This window comes from Canis lupus, chromosome 3 (assembly GCF_003254725.2).
Source record: "Canis lupus dingo isolate Sandy chromosome 3, ASM325472v2, whole genome shotgun sequence".
Lineage (NCBI taxonomy): Eukaryota > Metazoa > Chordata > Mammalia > Carnivora > Canidae > Canis > Canis lupus.
The window spans coordinates 29,881,752-29,905,313 of NC_064245.1; the positions used below are offsets into that span (position 1 = coordinate 29,881,752).

Below are 23,562 nucleotides of genomic sequence, written 5' to 3' on the forward strand. Positions count from 1 at the left end.
TGGAACCAGCTTCCTACTCACATTTGACACATGGATAAAAACAGCCTTATTATTTCCATTTTGATCCATAGGCAATTTGCTGGGACGAGCAGCTCATAAGCTTTAGGAAAAACAAGTAAAGAAAATCCTCCCTCCCAGCTCCCCTTCCCCAACACTCTATAAAGTTAAAAGCAACAAACCTATTAAGACTCACCATAAGTTTCTGTGTTTTGGCATGGTATAAAACATCCTGGTAGTGCTGGGCATAGTCTGGGTCCACATTTTTAATCTTAGCAGTAGGTAACAGCAGAGTATCTAAAGTTTTCAAAGGATTCCCTTCATCAATAGCTTCATTGATGTGTCCTACAGCTACAATTCCTATGGAAAAAAAAAAGTTTTCCTTTTAAGTCATAGTACATTGTAAGTTTTCTAGAATCACCTATGACAAAGATTAAGTTAGAAAGGGGGATGGGGCCCCCCTCCACACAAACCATAAGAGCTAATAAACAAGCACAGCAAGGTTGCAGGATACAAGATAAATGTAGGAAAATCAACTGTATTTATACACATTACGTAAGTGTGTATAAATGAAATTGAGGAGAAAATTCCACTTGGGATGGGTTCCAATCACATATTATAATTACTTAAGGAAAACAGAGCAATAAAGTTAACCAAAGAAGCACAAGTCATGTTCACTGAAAACTATGAAACACCATGTAAAAAAAAACTAAAGATGACCTAAATAAATTGAAAACCATCCTATGCTCATGGATCTGAAGAGTTAATACTGTTAAGGTGGAAATAGTCTTCAAAGTGATCTATAGATTCAGTGTAATCCCTATCAAAATCCCAGCTGCCTTTTTTTTTCAAACAGAAATTGACAAACTGAATCTAATATCCATATGTAAATGCAAGGAACCAAGAATAACCAATGTTGAAAAAACAACAAAATGGGAGTTCTCATCTTCAAAACTTATTACAAAGCTACAGTTAATACCACATGATACTGGCATAAGGACAGATGGACAGATCAGTGGAAAGGAATTTAGAGTTCAGAAATAAACCCTTGCAAAAAAAAAAAAAGGAAATAAACCCTTGCATTTATGATCAATAGATTTTTTTAAAGATTTAATTATTTATTCATGAAAATACACACACACAGAGAGAGAGAGAGAGAGAGAGAGAGAGAGAGGCAGAGATACAGGCAGAGCAGGCTCCATTCAGGGAGCCCAATGTGGGACTCCATCCTGGGTCTCCGGGATCACACCCTGGGCTGAAGGCGGAGCTAAACCGCTGAGCCACCTGGGCTGCCCTAAACTTAGTCGTTCATTTTTTTTTTAAAAGATATTTATTTATTTATTCATGAGAGACAGAGAGAGAGAGAGAGAGGGGCAGAGACACAGGCAAAGGAGAAGTAGGCTCCTCACAGGGAGCCTGATGTGGGACTCATCCCCAAACTGGGATCATGTCTTGAGCCAAAGGCAGACGCTCAACCACTGAGCTACCCAGGCATCCCAATCAATAGATTTTTGACAAGAGTGCCAAAACAACTCAACAGATCTAAGTCTTTATAACAAATGGCACTGGGACAAGTGGACATCCACACGCATAAGAGTAAAGCATATGCAAAAAAAACAAAAAACAAGAAAAAAAACAAACCTAAAATGGATCACAGATTTAAGTGTAGAAGCTTAAACTATGTAACACTTAGGGAGAAAACAGGAGTAAGTCTGTGGCCTTGGGGTGGGCAGTAAGTTTAAATGTGACACCAGAAACACAGCTAAGGAAAAAGATAAATACATGGGATGTTGTAAAAATTGAAACTTCTGTGCTTCATAAACACCAAAGAAAGTGAAGAAATCTACAGACTGGGAGAAAATACTTGCAAGCTCTGTATCTGATAAAGACTTTATACCTTATATACGAGTATACCAAGTATGTATGGAGTTCTTATAACTCAGCAATGAAAAAAAAACCCAATTTAAAATGGATAAAGGCCTTGAAATATACTTCTTGAGAGAAGATATACAAATAGCTAGTAATCACATGAAAAGATACTCAATATCAGATAATATCTTAATAGATATTATCAATATCTATTAAGAAAATGCAAACCCAAATCCCAATGAGATATCACTTAATACTCATTAGGATGGCTGTAATAGAAAAGACAAACAATAACAAGTGTTGTGAGGATGTGATGAAATTGCAACTCTCATAAAATGCTGGTAGGAACAGGAAATGGTACAGTCATATTGGTAAACTGGCAGTGCCTTAAAATGTTAAACTCCTAAGTTCATACACTCAAGGGAAATGAAACCACAGGTTGACATAAAAAGTTACACATGAATGTTTATAAAAATATTTTTAACAATTAAAAAGTGGAAACAACCTACATATCCATCAACTGATGAACAAAATGTATACCCATAGGATGGCATATTACCTAACCTAGGAAAGAATAGGAAGTATTTGACACGGACACATTGAAAACATAATGCTAAATGAAAGAAGGGAGACATAAAAAGGCACGTTAGTTACATTATTCTACTTATATGAAATATTCATAATATAGGAAAATCCATAGAAACAAAGCAGACTAGTGGTTGGTGGGGGATAGGAAGAGGGGGAAAGGGAGTGATTGCTAATGGGTACCAAGTATCTTTTCGGGGTGATGAAGATGTTCTGAATTTATACAGTGGTGATGGTAGTAAAACTTTTTAAGCACAATAAAAGTCACCATAAAAACACATAAACAGGTCAATTTTATGATATATGAATATATATATATCTCAATGAATCTGTTATAAAATGGGAGGACTACTTTACATACAAGTAGCACAAGAATGCTAATTTCTAGTGTAAATCTCACTTAGACAGCAGTGCCAAGATAGTAGATGATGGAACCAAAGAATAACAGGGCTGGAAGAATTTAACATAAAGATGTACAGAAAAGAAAACTAAAGTACCAAGACGTTTGGATTACATTCTTCTATCCTTTACATTCTACAATGCTTTCTATTCTTCTGATTACTCTACTTCATCACTTTGTAAAGGATGCCAAAACAGAGAGAGTTCAAAATCAATTCCCTATAGACCAGTAGAGTGAATTTCCAGGTCAATGGAGTCCAATGGTGTCTAGTAGAACATTTTGTGATGATGAAAATGTTCTCTATCGGGCCTGTTCAATATAGTAGCTATTAGCCATATGTAAGTACTAAGCATTTAAAATGTGACTACTACAACTGAAGAACTTAATTTTAAATTTTATCTAATTTTAATTATTAAAGTAGCTACATGAGGGCAGCCTGGGTGGCTCAGTGGTTCAGCACCGCATTTGGCCCAGGGCATGATCCTGGAGTCCCAGGATCGAGTCCCACTTTGGGCTTCCTACATGGAGCCTGCTTCTCCCTCTGCCTGGGTCTCTGCCTCTCTCTCCCCCACCCTCTCTCTCTCCCCCTCCCCCCGTGTCTCTCATGAATAAATAAATAAAATTAAAAAAATAAAAATAAAAAAATTAAGTAGCTACATGTAGCTGGAAGTGTAAGGTAGGCTCCACAGAAATGAACACAGTCACTAATGAAACAGTCACTAATGTTTTAGGATATTTTTAAGATTTGAATATGGCTGATTAATATCACAAGTTGTTTCCATAACATTTTACCTGGTAAAATAACATCTGGAGCCCTAATTCATGGATATACCAAAAGAAGAATAACCATATTCACCAGTTCAACTTTCTACCATCTCTACCACACCACAGGATCTTAGGAAATAGACTATAAGGTCCAGGAATGAAAAATACAGAAGCCAAGCTATGGAATTTGACAAGTTTCTGCAACTCTAGCAAAAGATATCTATTTGGAGGCCCCTTCTCAGTACCACCTAATTATTAAAAATAAACTAGGGCAGCCCGGGTGGCGCAGCGGTTTGGCGCCTGCCTTGGGCCCAGGGCGCCGATCCTGGAGACCTGGGATCGAGTCCCGCATCGGGCTCCCTGCATGGAGCCTGCTTCTCCCTCTGCCTGTGTCTCTGCCTCTCTCTCTCTCTCTCTCTCTGTGTCTCATGAATAAAAAAAAAAAAAAAAAAAAAAAACTATCAGCCAGTCATAAAATACTAGTGTATGTATGTATATTCATGAATATACTTAATATACAGTTGACCCTTGAACAATGTGGGGGTTAGGAGCACCAATCCCTCATGCAGTCAAAAATTCATGTATAACTTTTGACTCCCCAAAATTTAACTACTAATTGCTTACTACTGATTGGAGGAAGCCTTACTGATAACATAGTCAACTAACAAGTATCTTGTATGTTTTTATGTATTACATACAGTGTTCTTATAATAAACTAGAGAAAAGAAAATGTTAAGAAAACCATATGGAAAACAAAATACATTTATAGTACTGTAATGATGAAAAAAAATCCAAGTATAAGTGGACCCGTGCAGTTCAAACCCACATTGTTCAAGGGTCAACTGTCTATGAACATACACACACACACACATACACACACTAACAGGGGTATGTGCTTCCCTGGTCAGTGCTGATGGATAAAAACTAGTAAAGAAACTAAACATTAACCAGCAGAAAGCTTAGAAAATAAAAATTTTTAAGGCCAAACTTATTGCCATTTTGTTAGCTATTTTTCAAACACACTTTACAAATATGACATGGTATGAAACAGTAAGTACTGTAATTTATAAGAACTATCTTCTTCTTGATGCTCAAATTAAAGAAAAATATTTAGCAAAGTATATTCTGAATAGATACCCATAAACACCACCTCATTAAGAATGAAAAGACTTATCTGTAGAAGGGACAATTTCAAACGCCCAGAAATTATTCCAGATTATAACACTTCAATCTGTTTGAAGAATAAGCAAAAATACTTCTCTAACATGCAAGTTACATTATCTCAAAACACTGAAGAACTCAGGAAAGTATGTACTATTCACACACAAGGTATCACCATTTTACCATAGAAATTATAACCTAGAGAGCGGAATACTTCAGATCATACCCTAGACACAAGGTCCCTTTCATAGACTGTTCTAAATACTTTCAAACACCCCATCCAAAAATGATCTTAACAGAACTACATCTGAGAAAGAGAATATGTGTTCCTAACGGCCAATCACCTGGGAATGACTGCATTCCAGCTGACTTGATTGAAATCACTTGTTCAAGTTTTTGTTTGGTATGTTTCTAAGAATACAAGCTGCTGAGGTCATAGTAAATGACCTCATGGGAGCTGAAACACCTACCCAGAAGCCTCCTGGGCACATCTGCATCACTTCCTTTGTTTACAAGAAAAGGGATAATCCCACTGCTGAGCTTCAGTCTATGACCCACTTCTTTATTTTTTTTTTTTTTGAGGGGAAAAGAGGTTTATTTTTGAGAAATTATTAAACATTTATTAAGCACTTACTCTATGCCTAGGAATCTGTTGAGCTATCTGCATAAAAAAGTAAATAAAAGATGGCTTTTAGGAAAAAGATACTCAATTAAGGTGACCAAAATAAAAACATAAGATATAAGGAGAACAGAGGGTTTAGAATGTCTACTGCTTACATAAGATGTCTCCCACATCAAACAGCACAACCAGAATGGAGCTCTTTATTTGTTCTCCCACTACTTTCTTTTAGTGTTTCAAGCTTTTATTTAAACTTTTGTTAATTAACATATATTGTAATATTGGTTTCAGAAGTAAAATTTAGTGAATCATCACTTACATATAACACCCAGCGCTCATCATAACAAGTGCCCTCCTTAATACCTATCACTCATCTATCCCATCCCCCACCTCCCTCCTTCCATCAACCTCCAGTTTGTTCTCGATCATTCAGTGTCTCTCTTTTTTAAAAAAAGATTTTATTTATTTATTCATGACACACAGGGAGGGGTAGAGACACAGGCAGAGGGAGAAGCAGGCTTCTCGCAAAAGCCCAATGCAGGACTCGATTCCAGAATCCTGGGATCACGCCCCGAGCTAAAGGCTCAACTGCTGAGCCACCCAGGCGCTCCTCATGAAGTCTCTTATGGCTTGTTTTCCTCTCTCCTTTTTTTCTTTACCCTTCCCATATGTTCATCTGTTTTGTTTCTTAAATTCCACCTATGAGTGAAATCACATGGTATTTGTCTTCCTCTGGCTTATTTCACTTAGCATAATACTCTCTAGTTCCATCCATGTGGTTGCAAATGGCAAGACTTCATTTTTCTGATGGCTAATATTCCATTCCATTCCACAATGGAATATTATATTTTATAATATATATAATAATATTTGTTATGTATTATGTATATGTATGTATACACACACACACACACACCATATCTTCTTTATCCATTCATCAAGTGATAGAATTTGGGCTCTTTCCATTATTTGGCTATTGCTGATAATGCTGCTATAAGCATCGTGGTGCATGTGCCCCTTTGCATCAGTATTTTTGTATCCTTTGGATAAATACCTAGCAGTACAGTTGCTGAGTTGTAGGGTATTTCTATTTTTAAAACTTTTTGAGGAACTTCTATACCATTTTTGAGAGTGGCTGCACCAGGTTGCATTTCCACCAACAGTATAATAGGGTTCCCCTTTCTCTGCATCCTCACCAACATTTGTTGTTTCCTGTGTTAATTTTAGCCACTCTGACAGGTGTGGGGTGGCATCTCATTGTAGTTTTGATTTGTATTTCCCTGATGATGAGTGATGTTGTACACTTTTTCATGTGTCTGTTGGCCATTTGTATGTCTTCTTTGAAAAAATGTTTATGTCTTCTCTCCATTTCTTGACTGGATTTTTTGGTTTTGGGGTGTTAAACTTGATAAATTCCTTACAGATTTTGGATAATAGCCCTCTGTCAGATATGTCATTTGCAAATTCTTTTCCCATTCCATAGGTTGCCTTTTAGTTTTGTTGACAGTTTCCTTTGCTGTGCAGAGCTTTTTATCTTGATGAAGTCCCAATAATTCATTTTTGTGTATTTCTCTTTCCTCCAGAGACGCATCTAGTAGAAAGTTGCTATGGTTGATGTCACAGAGGTTGTTTGTGTTTTTCTCTAGGATTTTGATTGCTTCTGGTCTTAAATTTAGGTCTTTTCTCCATTTTGAATTTATTTTTGTGTTTGGTGTAAGAAAATAGTCCAGTTTCATTCTGCGTGGTGTTGTCCAGTTTTCCCAACACCATTTGAAGAGACTGTCTTTTTTCCACTGGATATTCTTTCCTGCTTTGTTGAAGATTAGTTGACCACATAGTTGTGAGTCTATTTCTGGGTTTTCTATTCTGTCCAATTGATCTATGTGTCTGTTTTTATGCCAGTTAACACACTGTCTTGATGACTACAGCTTTGTAACATAGCTTTAAGTCCAGAAATGTAATGTCTCCAACTTTGCTTTGCTTTGCTTTTTCAAGACTGCCTTGGCTATCTGGGGTCTTCTGTGGTTCCATACACATTTTAGGATTGTTTGTTCTGTATCCGTGAAAATGGCTGGTGGTATTTTGATAGGGACTTCATTAATGTGTAGATTGCTTTGGGTAGTACAGACATTATAACAATATTTGTTCTTCTAATCTGTGAGCATGGAATTTTTTTCTATTTGTGTCATCTTCGATTTTTTTCATGAGGGTTCTACAATTTTCAGAGTAAAGATCTTTTGCCTCTTTGGTTAGGTTTATTTCTAGGTATCTCATGGTTTTTGGTGCAGTCATACATGGAACTGATTCCTTGATTTCTCTTTCTACTGCTTCATTAATGGTGTATAGAAGTGCAACAGATTTCTGTACAATGATTTTGTATACTGAGACTTTACTCACTTTTCCTCATTGAGGATGATGTTAGTTGTGGATCTTTTGTATATGGCCTTAATGATGTTGAGGTATGTTCTCTCTATCCCAACTTTGTTGAGGGTTTTTATCAAGAATGCATGCTGTACTTTGTTAAATGCTTTTTCTGCATCTATGGAGAGAATCATATGGTTCTCATCCTTTCTTTTATTAAAGTGGGGTATCACATTGATTGATTAGCAAATACTGAACCACTCTTGCAACCCAGGAATAAATCTGACTTGATTGTGGTGAATAATTCTTTTAATGTACTATTGGGTTCAATTTGCTAGCATCTTGTTGACAATTTTTATATCCATGTTCATCAGGGAAATTGGCCCATACTTCTTTTAAGTGAGGTCTTTAGTTTTGCAATCAAGGTAATGTTGGCCTTGTAGGATGAGCTTGGAAATTTTCCTAACATCTCTGTTTTTTGGAATGGTTTGAGAAGAATATGTATTAACTCTCCCTTAAATGTTTGATGGAATTCCCTCTGGGAAGCCATCTAGCCCTGGACTTTTGTTTGTTGGGAGTTTTCTTTGTTTTTTTTTTTGTTTTTGTTTTTGTTTTGTTTTGTTTTTTGTGCTTTGTTGTTCTTTTGAGAGAAAGAGTGTAAGTGAAGGGGTCGGGGGTGGACAGAGGGATGGGGAGAGAATCTCAAGCAGGCTCCAGAACACTGTGAAACAGGATGAGGGGCTCAATTTCACAACCCTGAAATCATGACCTGGGTCGAAATAAAGAGTCAGATAGATGCATAACCAACTGAACCACCCAGGCATTCCCGTTGGGAGATTTTTGATTACCGATTCAATTTCTTTGCTGGTTATGGGTTTGTTCCAATTTTCTATTCTTCCTCTTGCAGTTTTGGTAGTTTATATGTTTCTAGAAATTTATCCATCTCTTCCAGGTTGCCCAATTTGTTGGTATAAAATTTTTCATAATATTCTCTTATAATTGTTTGTATTTCTGTGGTGTTGGTTGTGATCTCTCCCATTCATGATTTATTTGGGTCCTTTGTCTTTTTGTTTTGATCTGGCTAGAGGTTTATCAATTTTATTAATTATTTTAAAGAACCAGCTCCTCGTTTCATTAATCTGTTCTACTGTTTTCTATTTATCATTTACTTCTGCTTTTTATTATTTCCCTTCTTCTGCTGGGTTTAGGCTTCATTTGCTCTTCCTTTTCTAGCTCCTTTAGGTTAGGTTGTATATTTGAGATTTTTCTTGTTCCTTGAGGAAGGCCTGTATTGCTATATATTTCCCTCTTGTGACCTCTTTTGCTGCATCTCAAAAGTTTTGTACTGTCATGTTTTCATTTTCATTTGCTTCCATGTATTTTTAAATTGATTCTTTAATTTCTTGGTTAATCCCTTCATTCTTTAGTAGGATGTTCTTTAATCTCCATGTATTTGTGGTCTTTCCATTTTTTTTCTTGTGCTTGACTTCAAGTTTCATAGCACTGTGCTTATTAGAAAATAAGCATGGGGCAGCCCCGGTGGCGCAGTGGTTTAGTGCCACCTGCAGCCCAGGGTGTGATCCTGGGGACCTGGGATCGAGTCCCGCATCGGGCTCCTTGCATGGGGCCTGCTTCCCTCTGCCTGTGTCTCTGCCTCTCTTTCTCTCTGTGTTTCTCATGAATAAATAAATAAATCTTAAAAAAAAAAAAAAAAAAGAAAAGAAGCATGGTATGATCTCAGGCTTTTTGTATTCACTGAGGCCTGATTTGTGACCCAGTATGTGATCTATTCTGGAGAATGTTCCATGTGTGCCCAAAAAGAATGTGTATTCTGCTGGTTGAGGATTAAATGTTCTGATTATATCTGTTAAGTCCATCTGGTCCAATGTATCACTCAAAGCCATTGTTCCCTTGTTGATTTTCTGCTTAGATGATCTGTCCATTATTGTAAGTGGGATGTTAAAGCCCCCTACTATTATTGTATTATGATCAATGTATTTCTTTGTTTGTTATTGACATATATTTGGGTGCTCCCATGTTGGGGGTATAAGTGTTTATAATTGTTAGATCATCTTGTTGGATCCAACTTTATTATGATAGAGTGCCCTTCATCATCTCTTGTTACAGTCTTTGGTTTAAAATCTACTTTGATATAAGTATGGTCACTCCAGGTTTCTTTTTATGTCCATTAGCATGATAAATGGTTCACCTTGTCCTCACTTTCAATCTGCAGGTGTCATTAGGTCTAAAATGGGTCTCTTGTGGACAGCACAGAGATGCCTGACCAACTTTTTTAAACCATCACATGAGACTATAACGTTCTAATCCAATGAAAAAGTGGGCGTTCTCTTACAGATTTTGTATTTGAGACACCAGATGAAGTAACCTACAAAGAAGAATACCTACCAAATTAAAAAAGCAAAAATTCAAAGAAAGAAATATACCTTGTCTAGACTACATGGTTAAAATGATGCTCCTCTATGGCTCTACTGGAACTTTTCAGTGAGAAATCAACAGAGCATCCAAATCTGAGGAAATGCATTTAGCAGATTCTCCATTAAATTCACCTTCCACATTTGTCATGTCCCATTGGCTGCAAATCCTTATCCATATCACAATTCAGACACATGGTTAAACCTTGAAATGTGTGGCAGGCGTGGGATAGGAAGGGTAATGCACTTTCAAGTTGTCCATGAAAAATCCTTAGCTCTTTTAGATGATTTAATTACTATATTGTGCAATTCGTACCTGTCCACAATGGTATATTTATTTCGCTTTTAAAGCAATTATCTAAACATAGGATATCAAACTCAATACTTCAAGAACTTTAAACAAAAATACCATGGTTTGACATAACAAAACAAACCAAAGCACAGATATATTAAATATTCTGCACTGAATTCCACAAATTCTAGAAAGGAAATATGATAAGGAAGTCTCTGAAATAACTGTTGTGGTTATGGCATGTGCCCTTCATTACATGAAAATGAGAAGAAATATGATAGTGGCCATGTTATACAGCCCATGGAAAATAGCAGTAGTACAGTTGCCTGGAGAGGTAAATGCCGTATCAGTCCAAAGATATTTTTGCTTAGGAATAATATCCACCTACAAAAAACCCATTCTTTTTTTTAAGTTATACAAATATTATTTGTTACGACATGCTTTTCCTGAAAAAAGCAAAGGCTCTATTTGTTAGTCTGGGACAAAGTGGCATCCTCCACCCTGCTTTTTAATCAATTTAAGAATGAGAGTAAAGGGGTATCTTGGTGGCTCAGTCAGTTAAGTCTGACTCTTGACTTCAGCTTATCACAATCTTAGGGATGTAAGATTGAGCCCCATGTGGGGTTCCATGCTCAGCAGGGAGTCTGCTTGAGGTTCTCCCTTTACCCTCCTGCTGCTCGCACTTTCACTCTCTCAAATCAATCAATCAATCAATCTTAAAGAAAAAAAAAGAATGAGAGTAAAAATACAACCATTTAGCACTGAGAACAATGCACCTTTGCCATATAAGCAGAACATATAGAAGTCACCAAAGCAGACCTGGACTGGATATTGCCAGAAAGAACCAGGGAAAAGTTAGAAAACAAAGATGGGATCTGATCTTCTGTTTTGCTTACCCAAACAGAGGAGTCCTACCCTTGATTTGCCCTAGTCAAAGCACCCAAACCACTGGTGAATCATTGTGATTTGTGATCCTAAAACAATGGTTAGTTTGCGTTTCGAGTTTTTTCCTAGGGCAGGAACCTATGTTGTATTTCAAAAAAATGCCCAATTGAAAGGTCAAGATAAAGTTGAGTGCCTAACAAGCTGAGTTACCTAGAGTATTCAATTCTGAAGTACAAATAAATAAGAAAACATGAGGACTTCTACCTATGTATTTTTATTCTATCCTTTTAATGTCTTTTTACATATGTTTTGTAATGTGTATAATATGTTGGTGCAGTATTATAGGCATAAAATCTATATATAAATATATATATATATATATATGCCTATCAGAGGAGTGTACTCTCAAAAGCAACATGAACAAAAACTTTGCAGCCCTAATCTAGGAAACTAAGTTGTCTAAACACCTTTATTCTCTCATTATGCTAAGAGAAGCGAACTGTTCTATACTTACGATCATTTTCTTCTTGAATTTGAATATTAACCATATCAATACAATTCTGAATTTCATTCCAGCTTAAGTTATCTTGCCCTTGGGATAAGGCTTCCAGTTTAATGGTGCGTAGTGCATTTGTGTAACTGTAGAAGAGAAAACAATCATTATACTCATCAGAGGCATTCAATCTTTGTTCATGTCATGCATCTTAAATTTGGTTTGTGGCCAAAATTAGATATTGTAAGATTTAAGAGTTGAAAAGCATATAAAATTGTCTTGCAGCTTTGTGAACATATAGTAAGCTCACTTATACTAATGGTGTTTTTTTTCCCTAAAGATACTTTATGTACAAATGCTGTTTAATGAAAGTGCCTCAAAATCCAACCTCATACCTAATGCAAGCAAAAAACCCAAAAAAACAAAACCCTGAAGTTCTCAATTCTGTGAAATTGCTTTTTTCCCCCCTCTGTTTCTTATTTTCCATCCCTTTGCACTTTTTTTTGCTCTGCTCAGACTTCAGATAACTTTTACGTGATAAAATTCAGAACCTCCAAGGTTCTCAATCTTTGCATCAAGGGTTCTTTAAAACAAAACAAAACAAAACAAAACAAAACAAAACATTTATTTACTCATGAGAGATACGTAAAGAGAGGCAGAGACATAGGCAGAGGAAGAAGCAGGCTCCTCACAGGGAGCCCGATGTGGGACTCAGTCCTGGACCCCAGGAATACACCCTGAACCCAAGGCAGACACTCAACCACTGAGCCACCTAGCTGTCCCAAGCGGTTTTTTTTAAAAAAATTTTTTTTCTTGTTCCTTCCAAAATTTGAGCTTTAGAGACCTTTACCCCCGTAACCTTAACCCAGATGGGCTACCCTGAAGTCTAACATGCCCAATGAGGAATCAAATAAAATACAAATGCAATTCCAGAAACCTTGTATACCACACATCTTCAATGTACATTTCCTTGAAGACGTGATACATGACTTGAACCAGAATATTGCAAAGTCCTCCTCATCTGTCCATTTCTCCTAAGGCTTTACAGCAGCTCCTCAAAAACCTCCCTCTGTGTCTGCTCACTGCAAGGGCACTCTTATAACTCATTTTGACCCCTGACCTTCCTCCCTATGAACAACCCTCTGGAAAAGAGAACTTGGCCAATCACTTAAATTACTTGTCTTTTGGGGGGAAATTGTAGGGAAAAAATTATCCATCTTGATATGTCACTAAGAAACTGTCATTTCTCAATAGTCAATTTTCCCATTTACACATCATAGGACCATGTTACAACCATAAGCTAAAATGATCTATTCTAGCCCAAAGTAAAGAAATTCAATAGTTTAGTTTGCTTTTGCAAACTAAATAAAGACGAATCCTCTATGTACATATTTATTCACTATGTATTTTAGCTTCTATATAGTACTTTTGGATTGCTAACAGCAGAAGTTAAAAAAAGTAATATCACACTATGTTTAAAAATGTTTTCCTGGTTGTGACAGATTTTCTCAAAATTCTGCATGCTTTAAAGTAACACTCAGGTGCCTTCTATAGAGTGTAGTTTGAGAGAGAAAAACATCATTCAAAAGTGGCGGTGATGATTCTTTAACTGTGGCTGAATGAAGCATCACCAAAGTCAGGCCTGTAAGTGGATAACAGTCATGTTTGAGATTTTAACCTTATCAAAATTTGAAGCCTAAGAAAACACTCTGTTACACTAGTAATACATAAACAATAATATTGAATACCAGTAACAAGATGGATAAATGTCAATTTGTACTCCTTAGCATCCCTTATAGAAAGAGAGCATTCTGCAAGAAAGTGCCAACTCCTTAAGCACATTTCATGTGCTTAACATGATCCAATGGGGATAACATGAGAAAGCTTAAAGATGAACAGAGAAAAAAAATCCCATAATTGCCCATTGTTTCTTTAGAGATGAACAAACAGTAGCCAAAGGGAAGAGATTTTAGGAGTCATGTGACAGAGCTGCAAGGCTTTTCCATGTGAGTATTAGTCTCTAGCACTTAGGTACCAGCTACAGAAAATACTCCACAGTTCACCCTCCCAGAGAGGTCCAAGTCTCCTCCCTCCATGACTCTCAGAGTGCTCCTCACTGTTGGCTATGGGCAGACCAGTAACATCACATTTCCAAAGGGACTTCTGAAGCTTTGAGAAGATTATGATGCCAATCTAGTTCAGTGATGTTTACTAACATCAAACAAATGTGGCAAAGCCTGTGGCAAACATGGCAGGGGTATCAAGGTGAATAAAGCAAAGCCTTTACTTCAAGGAGCTTTCCGTCCAGTGGGTAAGAGACAAAAACTCAAAGAGGATATAAAAGCAGAGCACAAGAAGGGTCCTAAAAGTAGAAATAATGGAGTTCCAAGGAAGGAGAAGTGGAAGGAAAACCTTAGCAGGTGGAACACCTTGCCTGACACAGGCACTGAACTAAGCATTTACTCCTCATGCTGTTCTGCAGATGCAGAGCTGTGTTTTTGTGCTCTCTAGATGGAGAAAAGGCCATCAAAAGTCAGACTCAGATATTTTTTGGCCCCAATGCTATCTATGTTCCTTTAACCACATCACACTAGTTCTCAGGAGAGATGACCCTAGCTGGGGCTAGGAGAAATATCAAAATAATTTGTGGAAGCATCATCTGTGGTAGGTGGCTCCAGCAGGGTGCCAGGAGAGGCGACAGTCACCCCATTTCCATGGTGAGAAGAGCACGCACAGCTGCAGACAGGCCAGAAAGCACATGGTGTATTTGTATCCAGCTTGACCCAAGTGCAAGGCACAGGGAGAGGTGCAGCTGGAGCTAAGGTCAGAACAACATGTTTAGAGAGGAGTCTGTTCTTATTGCAGAGGAGAGCCAGGAATCAGGGAGAGCACTGTAACCATAGCTACATTTTAGAACAATTAATCTGGGACAGCATATGCCTAGAGCCAACACCAACTCTACAGCATTTCTGTGAGAATTAGACAGAAGTGTCTTTCTGGGAAACCACAGGCCCAGGGAGGAGGCCATGGTAATGAGGTAGACATTTTGTGTGAATTCATCAAGGTGGCCCTGCCCCACCCTTTGTGCTATGAAGAACGTGTACGCTCACGCACAAGTACAATGGTGAACTTTCTTCAATCTGAAAATCTGCCAGCATGGGTTTCCGAGAACCAGGGTAAAAAGCTGACAATGAAGGTAAAATGTGAGGCTGTGGGAGATCTCTTGGGCCCAATCAACTGTCAGTCCGAGAACCAAGGGGGACCCTGAAATCTCAGGATGTTATTGGTCATTCAGCTGATCCAGAAAGTACTTAGGTCAAACTTTAAAAAGATTATGAAAAATAGCAAAAATTTTCCCCAAGTTTCCCATATAGAATACTCGAACTCTGAGGCTGTAAAAGGGGTTCTCAAATGGGGTGGTAAGACTATTTCCTTGATGAGTTATTTGCAAATTGGGCATGGGGAGATAGGGAGGGATTTTGGTAATCAAAATGGGTGATCAGGAGGGAGGCAGTATGGTTATTTAGAGGGCAGGGGCGATGATGTGAAATCTGTGGGACAGTCGTGACAATGACCTCACCAAGACGTCCCATTAGAGCTCCCCTGGGCTATAGGGTTTTTAAAAAGATTTTATTTATTCATTCATGAGAGACATACAGAGGGAGGCAGAAACACAGGCAGAGGGAAAAGCAGGCTCCCTGCGGGGAGCCCTATGTGGGACTCGATCCCAGAACCCCGGGATCACAACCTGAGCTAAAGGCAGACAATGCTCAACCACTGAGTCCCCCAGGTGCCCCTGGGCTATAAGCTTTGTAAGGAAGGGACCAGCTCACCAGCTCTGTCTTCCACTTAAGCACTGAGGGACAGGAGCAAAGTCTGGTTAGGTGAGGATAAATGAGGACAGAAAAGACACAATTTGGATGTTATTATAGAGGTGAAAAGTCAAATTAGGTGGCAGCTGGGAAATGGCAACATCGTGCAGAGGGCTGCTGATGGGGAGAGAAATGAGCAGGCTGTTCACAGCACAAGTGTGCCTGGCAGAGGAAAACAAGTCGAACTTAAGGTTTTTAAACTTGGGGAAGAGAATGGTGTCATTAGAAATAGTGGAGGTAGAAATAAATTACCTTGGTAACAGACTCAGGAGTTCTATTAATCAGGTAGCCAAATTTAAGTAGAACCACAGCGTCAGTTTCTCCAAGAAGACTGAAAAAGAGAATCCTCTGTCCTACTGCTTTGTGGTCATTCTCTACACAGACAAGTGATCAAGCATTTGAAAAAAATCTAAAGGCTTTTACATTTTCTTGTACATCTATACACAATGCAAGAGAATGACTCAGCCTCTATTTAAGCAGTTCCGCTAGAATCTGGAGCTGAAAAGAGCTTTTGTCAGAATCTAGGCAGACATCACCCCCTAGTGGTTAACAAGAATCCAGGCTGCAAAATTACTCCTTTTAAATTGGGCTTTTTTCTTACTGAATCGCTAATAGACTCCTTACTTATTCTGACCCCTTAAGTTTCTCTCTAGAGCTGCTGTAGTGTTTCATGTATCTAGTAGTATATTTCAGGAACATGAAATGGAAGATACTAAACTGAGGTTGTCACCCGCTGCCATGACCCACTGTGGTTTCAGGATTCCCTGGGTTTAACAATCAAAGCAATGGGGTTTGGGATTCAGTTGCCCAGCAGGCAGCCCTTAAATCCAGATTTAGTTCCCTCATCAGTAAAATAAAAAGCCCAAGGGAAGATATGTTTTCAATAGCTCTTTTATTTTTAGCCTATCAAATAATCTTTGGTAATGACAAAGTCAGATATTAATTGCCGCAACATGATCGTTTTAAGACTCTTTGTCCCCCTAAAAGAACTACTGTAAAAAAGGACTCATATGAGAAGGACTATTAAGGAAATAAGGACAGATAGATGCATTTCCTGAGGAAGGAGCAAATCTTTAATTTGTGAGATCTGCCAAACACACATTTCTGAATAAAAGGAGGCTTGGAAGATGTTCCCTTACCGTTCTACATACGATTCATCCAGATTGTTGAAGCCTATTGTTGGGCTTCTGAGTTGATTTTGCACAGACACAAGATCATTGCTTTCCAAGGCCTGGTTTAGTAAAGCAACCGCAGACAGCATTTCCACTGCAATCAAGAGCTCCTCATGGGCCAAGTAGTTCTGTTGGAAAATAAACGCAATACAAGTTTCCCAAATTACATGCCTTATGGGTGTGATGGGGCTTTAGAATGCATGCATATTTCAAAGAACAATGAACAGTTAAAGATTTTGAGAACCTAGGAGAAAGAGGGGACTCAATGTCACTTATTTTTCATTAGCTTTAAAGAACAAGTGAGTGGGGTTTTTCTTAGCAGATCATTTTAGGGACAGAGTTAATGACAACCGATGGTTTATGATTACTCAAACAACTGCATTCCCCTAGCTGATTCTTATCTCCAGTTATATTAGCTGCTTACAGTCTCAGACTTACTAAACAATTAAGCAAAGGATTAGATGACACTGTCACTGTCTCATAGTGTGAGTTGAGATTTTAGGTAGTGATTTTCAGTTTAAGTTAAGGGTAAGGAAAAAAGGGGAGAACTTTACCTATAAGTTGTAACCTCAGAAAAGTAAACCAAAATCATTAACCCAATTTCAATTCTAGTCCCTAAAAAAGTTAATCAATCTCACAACCCATAAGATCAAGACCCATGACATGATCGGTCACAATTCGGATGCTCAACTGACTAAGCCAGTCAGGTGTCCCAATAATTGGGTAGAAATTTTAAAATGTATTAGGAGGTCTGGGTATTTGAAGTAAAGCAAGTATGATTTATAATTCTGGATTTGGCTTATTTAAAAAAGTACATCTCGAGGTGCCTGGATGGCTCAGTCAGTTAAGCATCTGTTGTCAGCTCAGGTCATGATCCCACGATCCTGGGATTGAGCCCTGTGTTGGGCTCCCTGTCAGGGGCGAGTCTGCTTCTCCATCTCCCTCTGCCTGCCTCTCCCCCTGCTTGTACTCATGTTGTCTCTCTCTCTCAAATAAATAAAATCTTAAAAAAGAATACATCTCATGGTAGCTACACTTGTGGTGAGCATAGCATAAAGCATAAACTTGTCAAGTGACTATCTTGTATATCTGAAAGTAATGTAACATTGTGTCAAATGTACTCATATAAAACTTTAAAAAAACCAAATCTGAGACTTTTGAACACCTTCCTCCTTCAATGTTCTCTTCCATTCAACTATTTTATTCTGACTTGGTCCAACTTCAAATGGATTATTTCTTCCATTATATTCAAGGAACACAGAGGTAGCATAAAATGAATAGAAATAAATGCTGATAACAGTATTTACATTTAGGATATTTTCTGTATTCAATACATACAATGTAATATTTATATTAAAGTGCATTATAGCTTTCTAGTTCTCCATAGGTATCTCACAGCAATTGATTTTAGAGTAACAAGGCATAATTTTACCTTCCAAAGCAAATGGGAGCATGTGAGCAAATTTTATCCGAGTTTCTTATATTAACTATAAATTTAACACATAAGGAAGGTATAGAATTACAGCCAAAAGAGCAGGATGGAATCATTTGAGATCCACCTCCTCTACCCCTTCTGGGAATTGTCCACAAATATCTAACATGGTATACAGCAGCAAGGATAAGGAAAAATAAAGCAGCAGCAGGGTGGGACAAACACAGGCTGACCCTGACCAGTTAGGTAAGAATGACAGGGCTAGCATGTAAATAGCCTTGATGAAGCTGGTGATGCAGGAGAAACTCTTAATGAAAGAACTTTTAGGAAAATAATGTATTTTTCTTTTATTACAAAATAGTATCTTCCTACTTAGAGAACAAGAACTCTTGGTAAGCAAGAAAACAAATCCTCCCACTCAAGCCCTTTAGTGTACATCCATTTATTTATTTTTAATTCATACAAACATTTATAGGTTTTTTTTAAACAGAACTTATTTTTATTCATATTACAGAACTACTTCTAGATAATGTTTCAGTCTCATTTTCCCCACTCGATATTAGTATGTGCAATTGTTGTTAAACATGTGGTTTGTTTCTTGCTTCTCGGTATGACAGACTGTGTGTTAAACATCCCTGTGAATACAACTTTTTTGACTCATATTCCTTAGGATCTTTTCCTAGCAATGTAACTGTCAGGATAATGGGTAAAAGACCAGCATGCACATTACTGAGATCATCCTCCAGAAAGGGTGCATTCTTCATGCTCCCGTCGGCCATGGAGGAGATGTCTGCTGTGCCAAATTTATGCCTATGTCAGATCTCTCAATGCTACCAATCTGATTTCTCAAAATAACTGTATTTTGTGTTAATTTACATTTACTTCTGAATGAGTTTCAACATTTGTGTGTGTGTGTTTGTCATAGTATACGCCAATCTTTGTGAATTGGCTGTTTATGCCTTTGGCCTCCCCTCTTCCTTTTTTTGGTAGAACAGTGCTGTTTCTCATTTTTAAAATCCAATCTTCTTCTACATTTCCTTAGAACTTCAATTGTTTAAGTTACTTTTTACATTTAACTTTTTATGTTGGAGATTTATTCTGATATGTGCAGTGAGGTCATGTTTTCTTTTTCAAATGGTTAAACACTTAGAAGGATTTCATTCCTTCTTCCACCTTTTTGAAATACTAGCGTTCTCATATATTCAATAATTGGCTCTGCTTCCAATATTTTTTATTCTGCTCCATTGTTTGGGTTAATCTTGTACCAGTACACATGGTTTTCATGACTGTAACCTTATATATTACTGTTTAGCATCATTAGAATATTAAACAGCATATTACATTTACAAAAATTAAAGTCATGGTGTTAATGTTCTTTGTGTCTTAGAAATGCAGATTCATAGCTAATTCTATACCTGAAACCATTATATATCTTTTAAAAATTTTAGTGCAGTTAAAAAATTATTCAAAGTGCTTCAAAAATCAGACAATCGGAGCATGAGAACCACTTGTTTTCAATGTGTAATTTATACAGTGTGGCCTGCGCTTCCTAACTACAAAGATTCTTTATGGAAATGAAAAGCAATAGTTAAAGGGGAAGGCAGCCATGGGAATTGGTACAGGGAGGCCAGTGGGACTGGGGATAGGTCTGAGTTACAGACTCTGTGCCCTGTTCACCTTTCCTAAATAGCCTTCCTCACAGCTTTGACTCAGAATTAATACCTTCGTACCTGGAGTCCTCAGACTTACCATGGCGTTCTGTTTCTGTAGGTTGAAAAGTTCGTTCTGGTACATCACAGCAGCAAAGGGATACACAGCAGGCAGCTGGGCCTCTGGTCTCTTCAGTGCAAGCAGCGTGTTCTCAGGGTCCCCTTCCTGAACGGCAGCATTAATGTGGTCCACTGCAGCCAGCCCTGAGTGGGGTGGAGGAGGTGTCACATTCTGTCAGAATGGCTGCTTTTTCCCCTGCTGCCTGCCCAACCAGTCCATCTTGCCAGGGATTAGAATAAAAGTAGTGCCTTTCCATGAACTCTGAAAAGCTGCAGGTGGTGGACAGGCAAAGACTTGAAGATGATAGCTCAGTAACTGGAAGTCAGTCCAGCCCTTGGAGAAAGTCCCTAAAAGGACCTCAGCACCGACAGAGCTGGAGTTATGAGATCACTCCTGTCTAGCATGACTTCCCTACAGAACATTGCCCTTCAGGATCAGCTCTGGTCTCACCTCTTCCCTGAGGACTTCACACCTCTCGGATCCCCACAGCATTGAGAGCTGGACCATAGAGATCCCATAGGCATTGTTCTTGAATACTCCTTGTGTATTAATTAGTACTGCCTTTGAAGGAGACTGGAGCTACGTGAACACCCCAAGCCAGCCTTGCCCTACTGCGGTATCCTCCCCTCAAAGCCACACCACAGGACAGCCACAGTTAGCACCAGGACACAGTGCTGCTTCATACTGATAGGTTTGTTCTTGGAACATTCTCCCTCAACTCTTGCATTCTGTGAAGCATGATTTCAAGAAAAAAATCACTTCAGGTGTGTTTTTAAAAAAATATTATAACCCAAATTCATATTATTAAATAAATCTGTGCCAGTATCACTTCACCTTAAAAAAACAAAACCCCGATCACACAAATGTGTTGGCTTACATTATCTGACTCAGCCATAGGCTCTGTGAGATCTCTACCAGTTGCAATGTTCAGATTATGAAGACCTGAATTTTGGTGACCAAACTGAGGGTGCCTGAAACAACAGATTCATCATAGTTTTCAGAAAAAGCAAGAGAATTGCTGACCAACTGGGAGAATGAGTGATGCACTCTGCCACCAGGCAGTAGCAAACTGGACAGAAACAGCAGCATTTTGCCCTATAAAGAAGGTTTCAGGGACGCCAGGGTGGCTCAGTTGGTTAAGCATCCAACTCTTTCAGCTGAAAGCTGAACTTTCAGCTCAGGTCATGGTCTTGGGGTCGTGGGATAGAGCTCTGTGTCAGGCTCTGCACATGGGGTGTAGGCTTACTTGGGATTCTCTCTCTCCCTCTCTCTCTGCCTCTACCCCTCTTTGTGCTCTCTCTCTAAATAGAAAAAATTGATAGAATTGATATGTCCAACAAAAAAATCCCAGAAAGGAAGGTGAGTGGGCATTTTTGACTCTGCTATTCTCTGAAAGTTACCCGTGGCCTCTGAGCTGTGTTTGTCATTATTTTGGATAGCATTTTGCCTCCCGTTTGACAACTCCAATATGTGAGTTCGCACCACTGGATGGTAAAAGCCTACCACAAATCATATCCTTAAGATGTTCTTTATGAACCATTTCTTCTAAAAAAAAATAATAAAATGACATTATCCACTCTTTTATATGCTGCATCTAACAAAATTTCCGGCCCTGGTCTTAACAGAACACGTCTTGTAATGAATGGAACGCACATGCAAAGTAAAATGATTGCAGTTCTCACAAAGCTGAAGCCTCCGCCGACAGACCTGGTGACATTACCATCAAAGCTGTCACTTATGTCACTTTTTGGCTATTATGAATGTAGACATCTTAACATTTTACTATAATAACCGACAGGGTTAAGAAAAGGCTTGTCAAGTAGCTATACTCATATATTTTAAAGCATATAGTTGTCTTATTGTCATGTCACTTATTCAAATATACTTTAGGGTTTTTTCAAGACTATTCTTAGCTCTGCCCAACTATACATTTTCAGATGAGGAGAGATAAATAACTTCAGAATCATCACGTTCTACACATTTCAAGCCATCAAACATTGCAGTGCCCCTTATAATTTAAGCTGGTTATGCATTAGTGCAAATCATCTCATGCCTTTTATTTAAAAATGTATAACCAATGTGGCATTAAATTTGTGGTCAGGAAATTACGTCAATGAACATTAAAGCATTTATAGAAGGCATTTTATTTAAAATGAAAAAGTCTATTTTAGTGGTTATAAACTTTTCAAAAATAAAGGATGGCAAAAAGCTATGGAATCATTTCTTCACTAAGTTTATGGACCTCAGCTGTCTGCCTGGCAATATTAATTTCTTCCTGCAATTTGACTCTGTCAGCTTTCAAATACAGCAGAAAGAGAAACTTAAAATTGTGTTTCATGTATCATCACCAATATACTCAAAATTAAATAAGAATAAAAGATGAGGAACATGCATTCCACAATGTTAAGGTGTTCCCTTAAAAAAAAAGTTACCCAGGAGCTCTCAGCAGCTTTGTGTGTGAGGGAAATTCTCAAACCCAATCAGTTGTTAACTCCTAGATATTTATATCAATTTTCTCTGGGCCTCCTTGATTACTGTTTGAACCCTTTGGATACGTTACTACCAGTGACTTGGGAGCAAACTCCTGGGAAAAACCTATAGTTTCTTTGAAGGTGTTAAGAACATTCCAAGATTGTCTAGGAGGTTAAATCAAAGACAGAGTTTATGAGTGTTGTAATCAGTGGATACTCCCAAGTTTAAATTTGGCAGATGGTTCACATGCTTTATTAAATGGGCTAAATGGTCTTTCGTGTATCCATTGTGTGTATGTGTGTGTAGGTGCTGTTTAGGTTGCCCTAGGGGAAATAAATGTCAGCAGAATTCCTTACTGCCTCAAGTAAAACCAAATTTTGTTAGAGAGAGGAGAAAAGACTAATAAAGAGATTAATTTCTCTGAACTTATAGATGCTTTATTTTAATTACCTGAGTTTTCTATTTATAGTCACACAACTGAAATGGGTACAAAAAGGAACTGAACTGTGCCACTCCATAGAGGTTCAGGGACATGGATTCAGACCTGCCACCATGCAGTTTCACTGGCCTATCCAGTCTCATTCACTTGCCAAAAAATGATACAAGCTGTAAGAAAAACAATTCTACAAACTGCAGACTAATGACTGGGAAGTAGTAAAGAATAAAGGCATCAATAATACCTTTCAAATTCCAGTCTAACACTGTCACATAATCATGGGCAAGAAATGACAATCTTGAAGTCATGATCTTTTACTAAATAGCCCTCAATATTAGTGCAAATAAACGATAGGTTCAAAACATGACATACGCTGAAACCTATGATAAGACAGGAAGGTATAGCTGAACTAGCTTCGAGATACCTTGAGATACTTTGCATGGACAGGGGGCATGGTCACCCAAAACTTCCATGGGAAACCGCCAGATTATGTACCCTAGTTAAGAGCAACAGTGACGCTGAGTGCAATTCTCATCACAGGAGGCAGTT

General features: G+C 38.1%; 1 protein-coding gene across 2 annotated transcripts in view; it reads right to left on the reverse strand.

The window, feature by feature from the left end:
- The window catches only part of IQGAP2 (IQ motif containing GTPase activating protein 2), a 288,002-nt gene that overhangs the window by 84,043 nt on the left and 180,397 nt on the right, over window positions 1-23,562 (reverse strand). For both annotated transcript variants that reach the window (XM_025438205.3, XM_025438204.3), the window contains exons 10-13: window positions 20,085-20,248; window positions 16,871-17,031; window positions 11,881-12,005; window positions 194-357 (exon numbers count right to left, since the gene is read on the reverse strand). In XM_025438205.3, the coding sequence (XP_025293990.3) occupies window positions 194-357; window positions 11,881-12,005; window positions 16,871-17,031; window positions 20,085-20,248 (614 nt within the window). The remainder of the gene's footprint in view (window positions 1-193; window positions 358-11,880; window positions 12,006-16,870; window positions 17,032-20,084; window positions 20,249-23,562) is intronic.